General features: G+C 45.9%; 1 protein-coding gene across 3 annotated transcripts in view; it reads right to left on the bottom strand.

Moving 5' to 3' along the window:
• CSNK1G1 (casein kinase 1 gamma 1) overlaps positions 1-18,598 on the bottom strand; it is a 126,676-nt gene that overhangs the window by 26,963 nt on the left and 81,115 nt on the right. For all 3 annotated transcript variants that reach the window (XM_068958239.1, XM_068958237.1, XM_068958238.1), the window contains 2 exons: positions 7,505-7,656; positions 256-490 (listed from right to left, as the gene is read on the bottom strand). In XM_068958239.1, coding sequence (XP_068814340.1) covers positions 256-490; positions 7,505-7,656 — 387 coding nt within the window. The remainder of the gene's footprint in view (positions 1-255; positions 491-7,504; positions 7,657-18,598) is intronic.

The following is an 18,598-nucleotide window of genomic DNA, read 5'->3' on the forward strand; positions in this document are numbered from 1 at the left end:
TTGCCTTTTATCAGTACAGGGTTGCTACTAGTTGCTCAGTTCCTAATAAAAACTATACTTATGAGGCTTTCAGTTCCAACAGTTCAGCTGTCTCAACTCCTCCTCCTCCAAAAAAAAAAAGCCTCCCAACAGCGGGTGGCATCACCACATTGAACACTTTACAAGTGGCTTGAAGGGCACCAGACAGCTATAAACCAAGCTGCAGTCAGAGCTCGACAGTACAAATCACAGCAAGCTTGCATCAACTGAACAGACCTTTGCCGAGATGAGTGTTGATGGACATGTATCTTGCTGTTCCAGTTAAGCTCTTGTGTTCCCTGTAAGGTATGTGTTTTTTGGTTTCAGGATCAATGTACTCCTTCGCCAATCCAAAGTCTATGATGTGAATGACGTGCTCCTTCTTATTGCCTTGCCGGCCAATAAGGAAGTTTTCTGGCTTGACATCTCGGTAGATGAGGTTCTTTGAATGCACATATTCCATTCGAGATATCTGCAAAATTACGAGGGAAAAGTTATTCACAAACAGACCACCTATTGCTCTCTCTTGGCTAACGACGCAGCAAGGCACCGAGTCTCCTGAGACTGCTCGATGCTGGCTAATAACTCTTAAGTTATTCTATTAGAAATGCAATAACAGATGTAGCAAACTGAGGCAGAAGTTGCAATCTGAGCTGGGTCACATGCCCCGATACAGAGTGGGAAAAGACATTTGTCATCCCCCCTTTCTCCAGCTACCATACCGTGCTCCCTCACTTAATCTGAACGAAATATGGAAAGGCTGTTTTTGAAATGTTACCGACAGAACACAGTTCTTGGAAGGATTCCACGGGGGATTGCAGCAGCCTTTTTGTATTGATTTTAAACATACTAAACCGGTTACCAAGAGCTCTTCCCTTGCCCACAGCCTTCCCTTGTTGCTCTATGTCTTACCACCTTCCTCCCTCAACCCATATGTTGTCTGAGACATGCCAGATTCTTCATGGAGGGGGATTTTGGGCAGGCGGAAGCCTTACGGTCCTCAATACTGAAGAAAAATAATAATTAACATCATCAGTTGTCAATGAGAAACAGCAGGAATATTTTTCAGACTTTGACCAACTTTATTCTGAAGCTACAACTGAGAAGGGAAGGAAAAGGGCAGGAACCCCACCTCTGAGGTGATGAACAGCCATTTCCTCTCTAACAACGCACCTTATTCAGATGCTCAACGTTCATATTATTTCTGAAAACAAACACGCTGCCAGTGAAATGAGAATCTAAGTCTGCGAGAAGTTCTCATTTGTGTTATTACCTTATTAGATGATTCCAACTGAAAGTAATTAACAATTTCATTTACTTTATTGCCTTTCTATTTCCTTTTTATGTTTTAATTTAAAACACGCCAATTCCCATTTATGGCTGTCTAGGTCCATGGCTGCCCTACAAGCTGTAGGAAATCTTTTTTTGGCAAGAAGCTTCCTTAGAAAGGCTATTAAATCTACTCATCTGCATTCAGGCTTTCAACATTACAAAAACCATAGGAAAGCCCTCAAAGACTCCAGATTTTATACTGAGGAGTTTCTGTCCACACAGGTTACTGTTGCACCGTTGTAGAGGATGATGGAGTAGAGGTTTTCTGATGAAGAGCATCTTGGAAGGGAACAAGAAAGAGACTGTCTAACAACACACTATTTATCCTAGCGGATAATGCATGGAGTCCAAGAAACTTCTATTGATCTGAAAAACAGCAAGTCAGCAAGTTGCCCCCCAACACAAATGAGGGTTTCACGTTCTTGCCGTAGCAGCCAGGTGTTACTGGGCTCCCTTGGAAGTGATGAGGTCTCATCACTTCCTGCAGTGGTGGGAACATAGCTCCAGTCTCTGATATTTCATATGTGGTGTCTCTATTCCAAATGTGGGTGCTCAGAAACATCCAAAACCTCAAGTTCCTGCCTACAAAATTGCAAATGGACCTCAGGGTCTGAGGTTATCAGCCACAGGCTGGTCATCTCCCCAGGGAGCTCCTCGCGGGGGAACCGCTTGTTCCCGAGCAGTTCTGTGCAGCCAGTACTGGCCGTACGGCTCCGCACCCCCTGCAGCTGGCCGGGGGGGAGCGTACGTGGTTCTGGATCGGGTGACACCATATTACGCTATCTGATCCCCAAGCAGAGTAGCTGCCGAGACAACGATGATCTATCATCAGTCCTTCAACCTGGACGGCTTACTTCAACCGTGAGCTTTGTTCAGCTGAAAGACCCCGACTGCTGTTTGGTTTCTCACTCTGAATCCAGACGCATACTCAGCTGTCAAATCCAGGTCTCTCTTTCTTTACAGCTCTTGGAGCTATGCCTGGTTAAAAGCTCTGCGTGCTCAGGTCTAGCAGCCAGAGCGCCATTTCAGGTACCTAAGTATGTTTGCCCAGACAAAACAAACGGGGCTCTTTAATTCTGGAGACAGTGAAATCAGAGCCTCATCCTGGCAATGGTATTTGTGATTACTCCATCCTGCTCCCAGAGGTTTAGCAGACATCTTATTTTTAAGAAAAACCTCAGATTTGCCCTAGACAAACATCAAGAAGGAAAAATAAGGCTAGTGATCAGGCTTCTACATACTATTCATCCCCACTGCATTTCTACCACTTGGAAAGGAGTAAAGGGCAGCAGGGGGTAGCGCTCCTTAAAAACAAGAAGTGCTCAGCCAGGAGGGCAGGAGCTAGGAAAAAATGGACTGCAGGTGCCTTGGTGCCGGCAAATAAGACTGTTCAAAGACTCTTCAAAGAAGCTAACAGCACGTGTTGCAATTCCCCTCCCCTCTCATTTTAAGTAGCGATTTACTTCAATGCATTGAGAAAATGGGTTTCACGGCTAACAGCCATTATTTCTCATCAACTATAGGGTGAAGCAGAACAGAACAGATGCTATGCGCTTTGGCTGTTTCTCACGCGTTGAATCACCTACATGACACATCAGCAGACTGGAAGACAGAAAGGTACGTTAGGAGGCAATTCAAGTTAGGATGCAATCCTTAAAATTGGAACAAAGGATTTCCTAGCCTCTCCAAACATAACAAGCTTTCAAATAAAGCCTGATCGGCTTATTTGACAATTACACAGGTGTGTAATTGCTGTTGGCAATTACATATCTGCGCAAAAAGCATAGTTTTTTTTCCTTAAAAACTCATGGCAAGTGGCATTGGCCAAAACAACACAGAGTCTGGACAGCTAAGACGCCAGATGAAACACCACACTCCAGCGGTATTTGGAGATATTTACCTGCGTTGTTTGCTCCCACCTCACATAGCTGCTGGTTCTTTCATGTTCCTTCCTCTTTACTTCCACAGGGCTGGGTACTACCTGATCTGCTGCCTGAAAACTGCTCGCAGCCAGCAATGGCCGACACCGGCTCTCCAAGTCAAGAGATGTTTCCTTGAAGTAGCCTCCCTGCTTTACTCAGCCTGACAGGACGCTTGCCTTGCTTACGTCTCCCAGCTCTGCCAGCGAAGGGGGCCTGGTGGGTACGTGTGCTGCATCTCCCTTCCAGCCTTGCTGCCTGAAAAGAAGCAACCGGCTCCAGGAAAGCAATGTGGCACAACCCTCAGCCTGACTCGTACCCGTCACGCAGCTCAAGGAGGAGAGGTCAGTGCAGAAGGTTCTGAGAGAGTTCTGAGCTCCCACTCCAGAGACGTGCTGGATGCAAAGGCCAAGAGACGGGTGCTTAGACTGCGGGCTGCACGTTAATTCTTCTGCAGACACTACGAGGAACTTGGGCTAACTGTTGGAACCATTTCTACACTGGAAAACAGTGACTGTGAAGCAGTGTCAACACCTGCTCTGTTATTTTAACAATAATAAGAACAGACTAAGGCATTTTATCCTAGGGCATAAGAGCACTAACAGTGCATGGGAGATTCTACTTGATAATTAAAGCATGATTTCCATGACCATGGCTGCCTGAGTTACTCCGGGGTTCAACTTCAGAGCCACAGATCTAAACTTCAGATGTCAGGAGAACGCCCAGGGAGGAAATAGGGAGAGCACGTCCTGGCACACAGTAGGAACACTTGCTCATCCTTTTCAGCCTTCCCTCCTAAGGAAAACAGGGCCAGATTGGGAGAGGAAGGGTCTAGTGCATGGAGGAAAGGCAAAGCAGAGGCTAGAGCTGGCTGAGAAATCATAGGATATTTATGACATTCAATTAGACGCTAAAGAAACCCGTGCTTCTTTCCCTATCCTCTCCTGTCAAGGAAACAACTGTAATAAGCCCTCTTTCTCCAAAAAGGTAACTCTTAAGGATCTAGTCTTGTTGGCAATCCTGTCTCCGGGCACCCCTTGATAAATCTGAATCCTTCTCCCACAAGTACCTGCCTGAATGCAGATCAGATGAGCAGGGATTAAAAATTCTTCCAATGTAAAGGTTGCTTGGGTGGCTCTTGCACAAGATGGTCACAGGTCTGACTCCCAGGTCAAACTTTTCACCGTGACTTGGTCTAGATTGCAGCCAGAGACCAAGTATTTGCACAGTGCCTGACACAACGGGCCTCGGACTCAATTGGTTTTGACAACAAGCACTTGCAGCAGGGGTGGAAATGACGGTGTTCATGATAAACTTGAGCTGTCAGCACAGCATCAGACACGTTGGACCTGGCCCAGAGTGAAAAGCAGGAAGATGGAATAAAAAGCATTTTCCCCAACCCAACCACTGAGTCAGCGCCGCAAAGCTGTAAGATTTGTAGTGATTTATTGGCTTTGGGGGCTGGCATTAGTGAACGCATTTCTGATTTCCAAGCTTTTTCTTAGCTTAGGGATGTTAGACACATGATCTGTTCCAGCCGCACACGGAGGATGAAGGAAGCAATTCCAGGCTGATGCTCTTAACAGAGCAATATAAAGCATCAGAGATGCACAAGTTACAGGAGTAACGAAGCTGAACAGTTTCCACCGGGGAAGGAAAAGCAGAGGACTGCTTCAACACAGGGTTTTGCCCAGAGGTATACAAGAAGTGTGAAACAGCACATTAGACTAAGAAAAAGAGCACGTCTGATTCTACCAAGCTGTATTTGATAACCCAGTGCCACAGCTCTGAACACAACACATGCCTACCAGAAAAACATGCAAGTCTAGTGACAAACCTGAAGCCTGTATGCCTCCTCCTCCCACTGAGACAGACTTTCTTACTGTGTCATCTAATTTGAAGATACTCTAAAATGGGTTCTCCCTCTTCCTTGAAGATTCATCATCATCAAGGCTCCGTCTCCCTCAGCCAGGGAGCAAAAACTGCATGTTTAAATTCTCCCATAAACACAAGCTACATGGCTTAAAAATATCAGCAAGAACAGAAGCGGAGCAGCGCTGCTCTGTGGAGTGCTACATTGCCCCTCACTTCCTACCATAGGGGAGGGCCCTTTTCTCTGCTGTCTGAGGGTCCTGGGCCTTTCACATTTTCCAGAGTCTCCCTAGATATTAGACTTCATTAATAGGCATGTCAAACATCAGACGAGAACACCACTGGTCGTGCAATGCACTGAAGCCTGGCAGCAAAGTTTTATGTCTCCTCACATCTGAGATGAGAATTACAGCAGCTTAAGCAGGCTTGGCTGGTCAAAAACGACAGCAAAACACACTTTACGGAGGTAATGCTATTGAATCTGACAGTTCAACTTTTCTTCTTTTACGTGTCTCCTATACTGGAGTGTGTCACAGTAACTGTAATGATTCAGTGCAGGAAATAAAATAAACCAAGATAGCTTCCCTCAAAGCCTTGTGGTTTTAGCAGAGGATGTGCAGTAAGAGCCAACCCCTTTGGAAAACAGGCTGCAGAGGGCCAGCTGAGCCCTTTTCCCGGGAAACTTCCCGGGGCGGAGATGGGGCATACCTAAAGATGCTAAATCTGTCTCTTTAAATGCATACGCTCCAAGCTGGTATCATCTCATTTATTCTTTCTGGAAAGATTGACAAGGTCCTAAAACATCTCCTCATGTAAATAAGAGAAGCGGTGCCTATAGAGAATATCAACTCCATTTGCAATTGCCTTGCCTGCCTCCGTACACCCCCCCACTATTTGGCAAGCCAGGAATAGCTAAGCATCTGTTTTCCAAATAGGTATTGCTGTCTGGATCTTGTGACTTTGACTGGTTTGCCAGCTCACCAGCAGATGATGCTGGTGAAGACCCTCCAATGAGAGCCCAACTGCAACCCACGGGGGCTGAGCGAAAGACAGATGTACATTGCTATGTCAGTCTTGACTTCCCCAACAGTCTTGCTGGAATAAAATAATTCCTACAGGTATTCGGAAATTTAGCTAACACAACTGTAGGAGATATAAGTCTGTCAAATCCACCAGCTGGAGTTCTTACAACCCAGTTTTGCCCTATGTTATACACATGCACCTAAATGTATATCTACATGGGTTTTCTATTCCCACTGTTTGTGAGAGACTATGAGTTATTTAAGCACGAACTGAAAAGCTGCAGCAAATGGTAATACTATTTCTGGAGTGCACCTTTATAACCAAAAGGAAATACAAAGTACATCCAAGCTTTGCCGTCTGAGGCCACTTGATTTACTCAAGAATAATACCATAAATTGGTTTTGCACCGAGCAAGGAACACTCAAAGCCACACAAAACTGGGCTGCTCAGCTGTAGCAGCACAGCTTCAGGAACCTAATGCCAGGCCAGTGTCGTTCAAACTTCTGCATTTGCGGTCTCGGTTTTCCCTTCAAGACTCTACTGTAGCAGACCACAGGTTGAAAAGCAGTGAGCCAAACTAAAATAATAGCTGACTGGCACTACCCAACTGCGGGCCTTCACTCACCATATTTTTAATATTTCCTGTTTTCATACAGTTCACCTTGAACACAAACACAAATCAAAGCTATTGCTTTCAGCTTGCTTTCCTTAGGCAAAAAGAGACTTCTGTAATGCTGTCCCACAGAATTATCAGTTTCCAACTCTTGGTTTTCTAAACCATTGGCCAATTTCAACCAAATTTGACCACGGCAGAGACCTCAAATTCACACAAGTCCTGTGAAGGTCAGTGGGCTGGGCTCAGAAGACCCCCATGCTAGTATTGTGGCTGAGGTGAGCTGAGCTCCCACCACCTTGAGAAGCTGCCTGGTAGCACCAAACCAGCAAAACCAGGAGGAGTGTGGGAGGGTGCTGGGCTTGTGTGCCCTGGGAACCAGGGAAGGAGGGAGAGATGTTTTGGGGGGTGTCCAAGCAGAGCAAGGGAGTTGGGGTAGGTAACGGGACAGGGAGTGTAGGGGACACAGGATACAAATCTGTGAGAATCCGGGCTTTGCTGGGTCTGCTACTCAAGGAGTAAGTTTGCTCTGAGCATAATTTGACCTTTTCTTCCCAAGCAAGAATTTTTCTCAAATCTGATAGAAGGAGATTCTCTCTCAAACCAACAGGCACCCTCAAACCTTGCACCTGTAGGAACCCGACCCTGCAGCTAAACCAGGACGGACATAAATACAAGTCGTCATCATGGAGCTGCCTGGCGGAGCCTTGCCAGCTCTGTTACTCACCAGCTGGATGGCTATCATTAATACCGTCTTCAACGTGAACGTCCTATCACAGAGGTCAAATAAATCTTCCAAGCTCGGACCAAGCAGTTCTAGTACCATGGCGTTGTACTTTCCACACGGTCCAAAGTAATACACCTGGGGAAGGCCTTCAGCTGGAAGAATATGAAAGAAATTGAAATCAGTCAGCAGAACAACATTAATATCCTTCCTCCTAGGTGTAGATCTTTTGCTGCACAGCACTTTAATTTTTACCTCTACAGTGTCCTTTCCGTTTGATCTTGCACAGCCAACAAATAGGTTTCAGCACGTATTGTGAATGAACCGAAGGCCAAGTCACGACCGCATGAAAGCGTCTAGCCCTGGCAGCATAAACACTTGGACTTTAAGCAATAAGACCTGGAGTTCCCCATGTTGCACTAAACGCAAGGTAGAGTGCAACCCTAAACATGGGCTGTTACTAGTTTGAGCAGTCGGGAAGATGTCAGCCCTTCCAGAAAATGATGCATGTCCAAGAAAGGGCGGCTTCTTAAACTAAGATAATATGCGCTCGTTATTCATCACAACCTTACATAAAGTTTACACATGTTATAATCACAAGCGAGAAAAGAGTTCTCCTTTAAAAGGGAGCAAAAATTTACATTTTTGATCCATCACCAAGCAAGAATAAGCAATCACAGGTATTAAGCATATCTATAAAATACTTTGTGAAATCACACAAGAGACTTTTGACACACCACGGGTACAAGTCAGAGCCCTCCCTTCCTCACCTAACAACCCAGGAACATATTCTCAGCAAGAACATGCAATATTTATACTCAGCTGACAGTATCTTTTGGTGCCTATTAACTTCTGAAAGAGGGGAAAAAAGGAGGAAGAAAAAACAGCCTCAGTGTCTGAACACTCAGCTGATGAGAGCTGCACAGCACTGCTTGAATCAGTTTGTGACAGTTAAAAAGAAAAATCAGATCAGCCAATACAGCGGAGAATTCAGCGCAAGGCTAACTGCAAATATTTCTAAGCAGCACCTGGTAAAGGCACTCAGCATCCTGGCCCCGCCGTCAAGCTGCGGGACAGACTTTTTTGGTTTTGCAATGTACCTTCAGTCCACGTCTCATAAGCAAAACTCCACAGAAGGCTTTTCATTTTGAAATATAGGTTTTTGTCCTGTGTCAGATCGACACCCTCACTTTGAATACACAAAGGTACAATGTCCCGCTATTCAGTTTAATGACTAAATATGGGGAGCTCTACCACGTGCACAGCCTGATTTCACAAAACCAAGTCGCGCAGAGTCCATACATTATGCAGTATGGGGCCTGAAAGGAGAGTGATTAAAAACATTATGTTATATTTTAAGTAAATGCGTACAAACACATATATTTACATAAGAGAGCAATTCTAAAGGTAGCAAAAAAGTTCCAAGTTATCAGGCACCAGAATTAAATTCGCATGTCGCTGTACTTTTTTGTACCTGCGTCGTGACGTGCTCATGCAGCCTGGCCCAACACGGGCAAAGGCACTAAACCTCGAAACGCTAGGGCCTAGAGCATGTCAGAAACACCACAGCTTTAAGCCCTGCTATAGATTTAGGAAAGCCTTATTAATCTGCCTGATGGCCCTCATCCACTTGCCAACAATACAATAAATGCTGCACTGAGATTACTAAAGCTTAAACATTCTGGAATGTATATTCATATAAATTACTCAAAAAGACTAAAATGCAGCTTGACAAAGATTATCCTAGGACGGGTTTGATCTTGTTAAATCACATGCTTGGGGAATCATAGTAAGTATCATAGACGCATTAATGAGATATTTGGGAGTATCGCAGGAATTCCCAGCCTAACCAAAAAAGGGTAGCCACAAGGGCAGACCCTCAAAACAGAGAGCTTTTTAAAAATTTCCTAATACCAAGTTCATCACCTCCGTTAAACAGAGACTAATAGAATAGTCCATAAAAAGTTTAAAAATGAATTTATTGTTATAAATTCAAGATACATATACAGTGAGTACTCATATCACAATTTCTACAGTAGGATAACAGGCTTGAAAAGTGCAAATCAGGAAGGAAACCACTCCAGCTAGGAGCATGCTAATTAAAGGATGCTGGAGAATAAAATTTGAGAAAGGCTCTTAAGGAAGGCGAAGAATCCCGTTCCCACAGCAAGGGAAAAGGAGTGAAGTTATAGCCTTCCTTGGTAAAGAGAGATCCTTGCAATTAAAATTATATTCCTACTGGACATACAGACCAGGAAGATAAATCACAGCAAGACGGAAAAGACTGGGATTTCATATTGGGAAGGGAGCAATACAGCTGTTTAGTGCTCTCCAGGGTTGCTAACCCCTCGAGTTAGCTTTACTGTCAACTCAAAGTGTTTCAGGCAAGAGCTTGGAGTACCCTTCTCAACTCTCACAGCAGGGAAAAACTTCAGAAAGGTTCGGCTCTAGACGGGAACCACTGCAAGGTGAAGCTAAGACCATTAAAAAAAAACATTAAAAAAAAAGCATCCTAAGTTCTCGCCGGCGGAAGAGATTATTAGATTCAGGCATATTTTGGGGGGTTGATTCTTCTCGGGGGGGTTTCGGCAGCAACGCTGCCAGCTCTGCAGTCAAGGCTTAACTATTGGCGAAAACATCATAAAACATATCTAATCTTCAGAGGGCAGTTAGAGGAATCCAGCAGGCCCAGGGCGCGTTGCTCATGAATCGTGGATCCAAATGGGCGTCACTAACGAGCATTGCCCGCAAAGCCATGTTCGAGTCAGTTCAGCAGCTGGCCCCTCCAGTCCCCGCTAACGTGGGGTTTGTCCTCCTGGCTGGCATGGCAAAACGCACCTCCAGCAGAGCTGGCACAGCCCAGCTCCTCCCCGACTCCAGGCAAAACCTTACTGTCACCCTCGGGGAGCAGAGCAACAGCGCGGAAAGGGCACCCCGGCCAGCAAGGTAGAGGGAGGAGAGTCAGCAAGGTGCTGTGGTCAGCGGAGATGCCTTGACACCAGTGAAAACATCAAGCGAGGTACCTCTGTCGGCGTTACATAGCCCCCCAGCAGCTCCCGACTGGCGAACGAAATAAGGCTAGGAGGGACGCAAGGTAAATACATCCTCGCTCGCTCAAACACAAGTCACCATTGAGTATCTTTTTAGGAAGTGGCGCAGCTCAAAACTTGATGCAAATATTAAGGGTGCCTGTTGCCTGCAGCATTCAAGCAGTCAGATTAGGCTAAATGATTTCAGGGTGGTCCTCTGGGAACTTAAGATATAGGCATCTCAGAACCAATTCTTTCTCCGAATGGTGCATGAAGTAAGCAGAGATAGCCTAGGGACTTTCACATAAAATTTAATTTGTGCCCAACTGCATTATTCAGGATGTGACTTGGCTCCATTTCAGCAGCAACGTGTCCTGGTCCCGCCAAGTGAACTGCCATGGTGAACCACATGAACTTCACAAACGTCACGAGTAGAGCTGTAAATACTTAGAAGAACATTTCCAACAAAAGAGATTGAGGAAAAGGTATCCTTTGTCCAGGCAGTCAAACTTGAGGTTTTTAATGCAAAGCAGTTGTTTTGGCAGATATTGATAAGGTTAAAGGAAGCTACTGTCCTGTGAAACAATTCTTCCTAAATGAGCAGGTCTGGATTCAAAGTGTGTAGGATGAAAAGCCATGGGCAGAGCAGAGTCCCGTCTCGAGGGTGTAAAGGTACAACTCAATGCTTTAAACACAAACCGTGAGCAGTTTAATGTGATTAATGAGTGGAATAACATCTAAACAAGGAATTTCTCCACGGTTTTAAACACAAGACCAACACATTAAGGCAAGAAAGGCAATGCGTGACATGTGCAGGTTCTCCTTTGGAGAAAAAGGAGCCTATTACAGTTGGGGTTACTGCAAGCAGAAGTCATCTGCGTTTTGCCTAACTGCTTCAATCATGCTGCCGAGCGATTTGGCTCGACCAGCTATAAAAGGCCCTGCTCCACCCTTACTCTGGTGAAAAGTTTATCAACCCAATGAACACGCACTGATCACTGTACTAGAATCCACAGGCAAATTCTGCTATTTCAGCAGTGTAATGTCTTGGAAAAAAATCAAGCTGAGCCTAGCGAAAACCTAGCATAGCGTTTCGGAAATTAAAGCACTGTGGCTGGAACAAGAGCAACGTCGGACATCAAAGCCCGAAACTCAGATTTCACTACCACCACGTTCCCATACAGCCACAGGACCCGGGCCTCGGGTTTCCCAAGCTGCTAAAAATCCAATGCTCCTGCAGGCTGCCTCCAAAAGGCATCATCCCATCCTCACGCATCCCACTGCTGCTCTGCGCTCTCGTGGCTGAGCAGTGGAGCGGGCGACTAACCCAGAAAAGCTAGAGCTAGACCAAATACTAGCAAGGGAACAGTAACTAAGTGCAGGACCACCCCTCTTGCAGAGACCTTTTTTTGAAGTGGATTAACACTAGGGATCTACACCTTTCAGCAAATTTCCATTGCAAGATGAAGCATCCTGGCTGATTCAAGATGTGCTGTCTTGCTACCACCTTTTTTTGTGGCATGAGTAACAGCTCTAATACCTCGTCAGACATTCATTGTGGCTCCAGCAAGCCATACTAGTCCAGGCATCAGGTGTACAGGTCATACAAGCAGTCCAAAGCCATTTCCAGGACCAGTTGTGAAATGGCGAATGGCAGAGAGAGATGCCAATCAGAGGATATGCTCAAGGGAAATCTTCAATTTTGCGGCCTCCGCCCCACAATGGAAGGCGCTGAAAGCGGAAACCATCTGCTGTAGCAGAGAATATGTGCTGATGCTATCAGAGACTATGAATAAACCTGGTGCAACAGTGAGCAGCCCAAAATACACCCAAGAAGAGATGAGGTGGCAAGGACAGGAAGCTATATGCGACACCTACATCAGCGGAGGCACAAACGCTGAATCTTCCTACATCAAAGCTACAGGAGACCATCACGTTTTGTAAGAAACCAAACAATGCAATTAGCTTTTGCACCACCAATTTTTGCTCCCATGGGAAATTGGTTTACACTGTCCTTAGATGTGGTATTGCCAAAAAAGAGGAGCTGACATCTTCAGTTTCAAGAAGAACGAATACAGCGTGTTTTATTCAGATTTCATAACGTCTCTTGATGCAGGCTGGCTTCAAAGCTGAGAATTCAGCTATTGCAGGGGGAGACACTCCTAAGAAATCCCAAATTAGATACCCAAAGATGGAGGGAGGGGGAAGCAAGCCAACATCAAGCAAATGGCTGATGCTTGATGCAGGAATGTGCTCTCCAAGAGCGGCGAGAAGTATTACGGAAGTATTACAGTATTAACAGTATTCTTCATAAAAACGCATCACAAGAAGACACGACAGCCCCCCTGCAGCATTATTGCACAAAAAGAGTCTGCGCGATTTGAAAGCAGCACTGATGAATAGCATGCAGATTGTCACAAAATCCTCATTTAGAGCAGAAAGGTTTATTTTTACAAGTCACAGAACACAAAATTACATGATAAACAGCATAAATAGCAACTGCGTAAGTGCTGAATATTTATAGCTAAAATTAAACATGTTTCAAACAAATTAAACAAATTGCTTTAGAGTAGTCAACCCATTTAAGCTGATTACACTAATGAGGATCTACCCTTCTCTTAATTTTCAAATCTGGACAAAATCCTTGCTGAATCAGAAGCCTTTGCTATTGACATCAACTGGGCCGAGATCTCATCTTTCAACCTCTTAAAACATGCCCTGAGATACCAGGTTTAAATCTACCCCAAAATATTGGTTAACAGGTGACGCCTATGAGCCATGTTCTGCAGGCTGAATATACCATGGCTCATTCTGACCTTCCAGTCTGTGAAGGGTCTACTATAAAAATAGCACAAGGGGAGAAAAATTAAGATAGCTTTATTACTTGGAACGAAGTTTTCCTAAAGCTCTTTTCAACATTTGACTAACAAGTTTCTGAGACGGCTTGTTTTAAAATAAGTCTGCAAAAGCTTTTCATTATAGCCCTTCACTAGGACTGCTTTGGCTTTAGGATAAACACAAAGCTTTAGGGGGGAAAAATAATAATTAAAAAAAAAAAATCAGCGCACACAGCTGGTTCTTTTTAGTGTATTTGGGAGTTTTCATAGCAATCTACCAACAGTAGGATCACATTGAGCAGAACATGCTCATTCCCCGAAGGCAGTAACAGGTAGTTTGCCACGGCCACCACAACACCCTGACTTAAGTTTTGGAAAATGCTAAGAGCTGGCAGCGGGACACTCGCTGAAGTTGCACTGATTTAATGCCCACCGTAAGCTGTGCGCTCCTGCCGATCCCTTTGCACGGGCTCGAGGACTCCCGCGATCGCAGTCTGGAGGGATCTTGGGGATGGAGCTGAAAACTGCCCTTCCTCCCCAGCAAGCTCCCCGTCGCATCCGAACGCTTGCTTCACTCTGGCAATGCTGCAGCCAGGACAAGGGGTTCAGCGGGACGTTGGCTGAAAGCCTATATTTGGATCCGCAGAGAAACCACAAGGTAGCTGTGACATTGCTGTGCACCCTGTACAGCTTTCCCTAAAGACCATTTTGAAGTGCTAGTGGCTGTGAAACAAGGTCAGAGTTTCACCAACAGTCCTCCCCCTCCATGCCAGCCTCTGAGATCTCTCTGCGAGAGAGAAACCGGCTTCAAGGCCTGGGAACAAGACTACAAGCCTCAAACCAATCAGCCAGCCACGTAAAGGCATGGTTATCAACTGAAAGCAATATTCAACCTTCCTCGATTTCCATAACGAGTGAGCGACATTAAAGGCTCCTCACAAACTGTAATAACTGTAATTCCCTTCTAGTTCTTCACTAGGTCCCTCCAAACCACCTTCTCCCAGTATGGTTATTCAGTAAAACTGGCTGCACGTTCTTTGTAGTTCACTCGTCAAGTTCAAACGACTAAAAGTAAATCAGTAACTGAACCAAGAACAGGCACCCTTTTAACTTGAACCGCTGCAGTGGAAAATAATTAACAGTAAGGACTGAAAGGGATTCAAGTCCTGGGCGTCTAGGAAAAGGAAGCCGACGTACTGTTTTAAAAATACTCTATTTCTGCGTTTAGCCCCACCGTAGTTAGCTTCAGCTTAGGGGGCTGCAGCGCATGAAGCTTTTGCTCACGTTGCTCACCAGCGGGAAGGCTGGGGAAGCCTAGATTTAGCATAAGGTGAGCGTGTGCTGTAAGAGTCTCCCAGAATACAGGACGTAGCCCTACGACTTCTCTTCCAGACAAATTTTAATACATCTCCTAACGCTGCTGTCTGCTGTGCCGTCGATTGCTTAACACAGTTTCTATGCAGGAAGGCCACCAAGTTTTAACAGGTTATTATTGCTGCCGCTCCTGCAGCGCCATCGGGACACGTCACTGCTTGGCGCTTCTTCAAGAGGCGGGCTGGAGGAGTAGGATGGCTTCCTAGTGAAATCTTTCATTAACAGGTGACAGGGATGCAAAGGAACTTAGACAAAAAGTCTGGGGACGAGGATGATCCCGTCACCTGTAAAGCTGTCACCAGTCGGATCTGTCACGTGAGGAGCATCTTCAGCTCACTGAGGAGTCTGGGGCTACTCTTTGGAATAGCTGATTAAGTGCTTGACATGCCAGTTGTCACCGAGCACTCACTACAAGCCCAATCAAGAGCTTTTAACCTGTTCAGGAAAGTTAACATATGTGATTGTAAGTGTTTGAATTAAGATTTTCATTTTAACAACCTCCTTCACTCTCTTTAGCTACAACCTTAACTGGAGGAGTTTGGGGCAGGAGAGAGGTTCTGGATGCCCTTGAGTATTATCTCAGAAGCCCCATCTTGTTTGCTTTAAGAAAACGCGTAGCAGCTGAGGTGCAAAGCAAAACCAGCAGAAAATGCAGTTGCTGACTCTAGCACCGACTCAGTTGGAGCCGTGCTGCAGGGGAGGGAAGATGGTATGAGGGGCCAGGGCCTGTCACAGCCTTGGTAACCACGGCAAGGCTTCGCAAAATTTGAACTGGCGTCAGATTGGTGAAACAATCCCAAAATAGAAAGCCAGCGTACAGAAGTGGGGCTAAGTGGAGGATAGAGTGCAGTTGTCACTCAGTGGTGATTGCAACCAGAGGGTGACCGCTTCTGCTGCAGCTCCCCTCCCACTGCTCCGATGGGCATCACACAGGGGACCAACCTGCTTGGCAATCACAAGCGTTTTCAGTCTGGCTTATTACCGTAAAGCTCCTGCATACTCTCCTTGCTCTCCTGCACTTCAACACTCTGGTTCAAAAGCTCCCGATTTACCCTTAGCTCTTTCCCCCTCCAAAAAACTCCGAATGGGGTGAAGAACAACTGGGCCTGCCCGGATGCTGGGCAGCTTCCACCCCTCTCCTCCCCGCAGCCAGTGACGGTGCCTGGGAGGCAGCTGGCTCCCCACCAACGCCTGCTGCCTTTGGCTCCTCGGGGAAAAGGGGCACTCGGCAGAGTACCACTTAGCAAATACTGGCTCCCAGCTGCTCCTCTTCCTCCCCTCCCTTTCCTCAAAGCCTAGCAAGGAAAATAGCAGCGAGGGCTGCCACAGTATCCACCAGCTAAGTCACCTCCCCAAACCTCAACGGGCTCTCTGTGCTCCTATCCCCATTTACTGTAGACATCTCCTCTCCAACGCAGTCCTCAAACTGCTCACCCTATTCCAGATGGTGGCTCAGCAGCCCTTTTTACAGCGTCATTATAAGCTCCTCTTATTGATGCTCCCCCTGTACATCCTCATGTTCCCTTTGCTTCAGCTGCTGCCAGACACGAAGCTTGCTGTTGCCAGCTCTTTACAACATCACTTTGCTGCTTTGGTAGGGCAATGAATCATTTCCTTTCTAGCAAATGTTAACCGCTCTAGTGTTACGGCTCAGCATGAGTAGCTACAGCAGGACTTTCCGCTTGGCTGCGGCAAAGAGCCCTTCAGCAGGTGAGAAGGGCTGCAGAGAGGCAGAGCAGCGCGTTTCCCGTACCACCGAAAGCAAGAGAAGCATGGCTCACATTCCCTGAACCTAAGAGGTACTTGGGAAGAGAGTGAGGGAAAACGTCACGAATCGATCGTTTGCCCCATCCTCTGTCCCCAGCTGACTGCAGAACACCCTAGCTGCAGGGCTGCAAAGGGAAGGCACCGCACGCGGCACCCAAAGGCGCAGCAGTTGCATGCAAGCCGGGTCCCCCCAGCAGACAGGACTATTGTGTCACCCCCCCCCCCCCCAGATGTCTGCGAGAAAAACGTAGCTTGCATGAAGGCTTTCAAAAGACTCCACTTCAGAAAACTAGCATATTTTGTGCAACTTCTCAGGAAACACAGGCTATATTGACAGCCTGCTATGTTTTGAGTAGCTTGTTCGTATTTGAATCTACCAAAAAGGTATGGGAAAAGGAACAGAACAAAAACAGACAGGAGAAGGACAGAAGGAAGAACATATTTGTTCTTGCTGCTGGTAAAGATCCAAACAACTTGATTTGACTTCAATGACAGAAAAACAATTTTCCAAGTACTGCGTTATTCAAATGGGGTGGCATTTCATTTTCCTTGAGTTGTACGAGCTGGTTTCCTGATACCATAGTTAGGCTCCATTAAATAACTTCATGCACACAGAGAAAGAAGCAGTTTTAGAGAGGGTACCAAGAGGACCTTCACATTTTTATTCACAAAATAAAAAACAAATTCAGCTGAAGGGTGAAAAAAAAAAAAGGCTTTTTGTTCAATCTCCGACTATTGTATAGAGCTGCAAGTGCTCACTTTCAGAGTATCCCAGCAATTCAAAGCTAGCTGTGTTGATGACCTGGCTAAAACAAACCGTTCATGAAATTACTTCAAACGGATACAATTTACAGTTAGCATTAGTTCTGCTTAGACAAACACTATCAGCACGGTGTTAGATGACTAAAGTACACCAGCGCTTTATCTGGCCAAAAGACAGGGAGAAGAATTAGCACTAGTTAGAAAGGTTAGCTCCAGGAAGACTTGCAAATCTGTTGTGCAGACAATTTACCCAGAAGCACCCATTCGCAGCCAATATTTTAGCTGTAGCGAGTGAGCTGCAATTGCACTTTTGTTTTTTTCTCTTAGGAAGTGAAATGACAACGCAGTCACCTGCTTTTTTGGCAAGTTACAGGCGAGGTCGGGAGACTGAAATTCATATTTTACCTCTAGCATCAAGAGGAAATTTCCCTGAAGTCTCCAAAGGACTGCTGGATTTTATGCTGCTGCACCCTTTGCACGTTCTGTCGTTCCAGTGACGGTGGCAGCTGGCATATAAGACAACAGCTTAATAGGAAGATCAAAACATTATATACTTTTAGAACAGTTATTTTAAACCACTCAAACAAGCTTCAGCTTAAGTTAATTATCTACCTTTTCCCACGTACTTGGGAAACAGGGACATGAGTGGAAGAAAATACCAACAGGCGATGGGATTTGCACAAAAAGCTCTTCTGTAATTAAAATACAGCCAGGGAGCCATCCTTCCAGGCTGTTTTTCAGCTCTCCAGGCCAGCTCCCATACAGCAGCGATAGTTCACTTTACAGACCACGAGTAGTCAACGGTCAGGATTACCTCCAACGTCTCACTAAAGAGATACGAAGCACCACCAAGGCACAACGGCACTTAAAACGAACTTAAAACGGAACTTGAAACGAACACAGCGTTTTCGTTGCGTCTTGAACACGACCGACCCGCTACTGTCACGAGTACAAGCCTGCCAAACAAGCTGTGGCTTAAAAGCCCTTTTATCAACTACAGTCACGCACAGGTACAGCAACAGTTCTACCTTTGAGGTGTGCTTCAGGCCTTTAGAGGCGTTTGTTGCTCGGGGCATCAGCTCCACGTCATCAAACCGGCCAGGTACCACGGGCAGCCTCTGCAACGGGGATCGCAGCTCCTGCATGCCAGATCGAGCGAGAAACACGCGGCCTCCTGTCTCCTGCTACGCTGCAGGCCACCGCGCTGGTGACTTTTACAGGTGGGGGCAACTCAAGATCACAGCTGCGATGACTAACCTGGCTCTGTTACCGTTAATACCGCAGAGAAATTATTTCCCATTCAGTTTTCCTTGGCTGTACAATTCTTG

Source organism: Struthio camelus, chromosome 12 (assembly GCF_040807025.1).
Source record: "Struthio camelus isolate bStrCam1 chromosome 12, bStrCam1.hap1, whole genome shotgun sequence".
NCBI classification, from domain to species: Eukaryota; Metazoa; Chordata; class Aves; order Struthioniformes; family Struthionidae; genus Struthio; species Struthio camelus.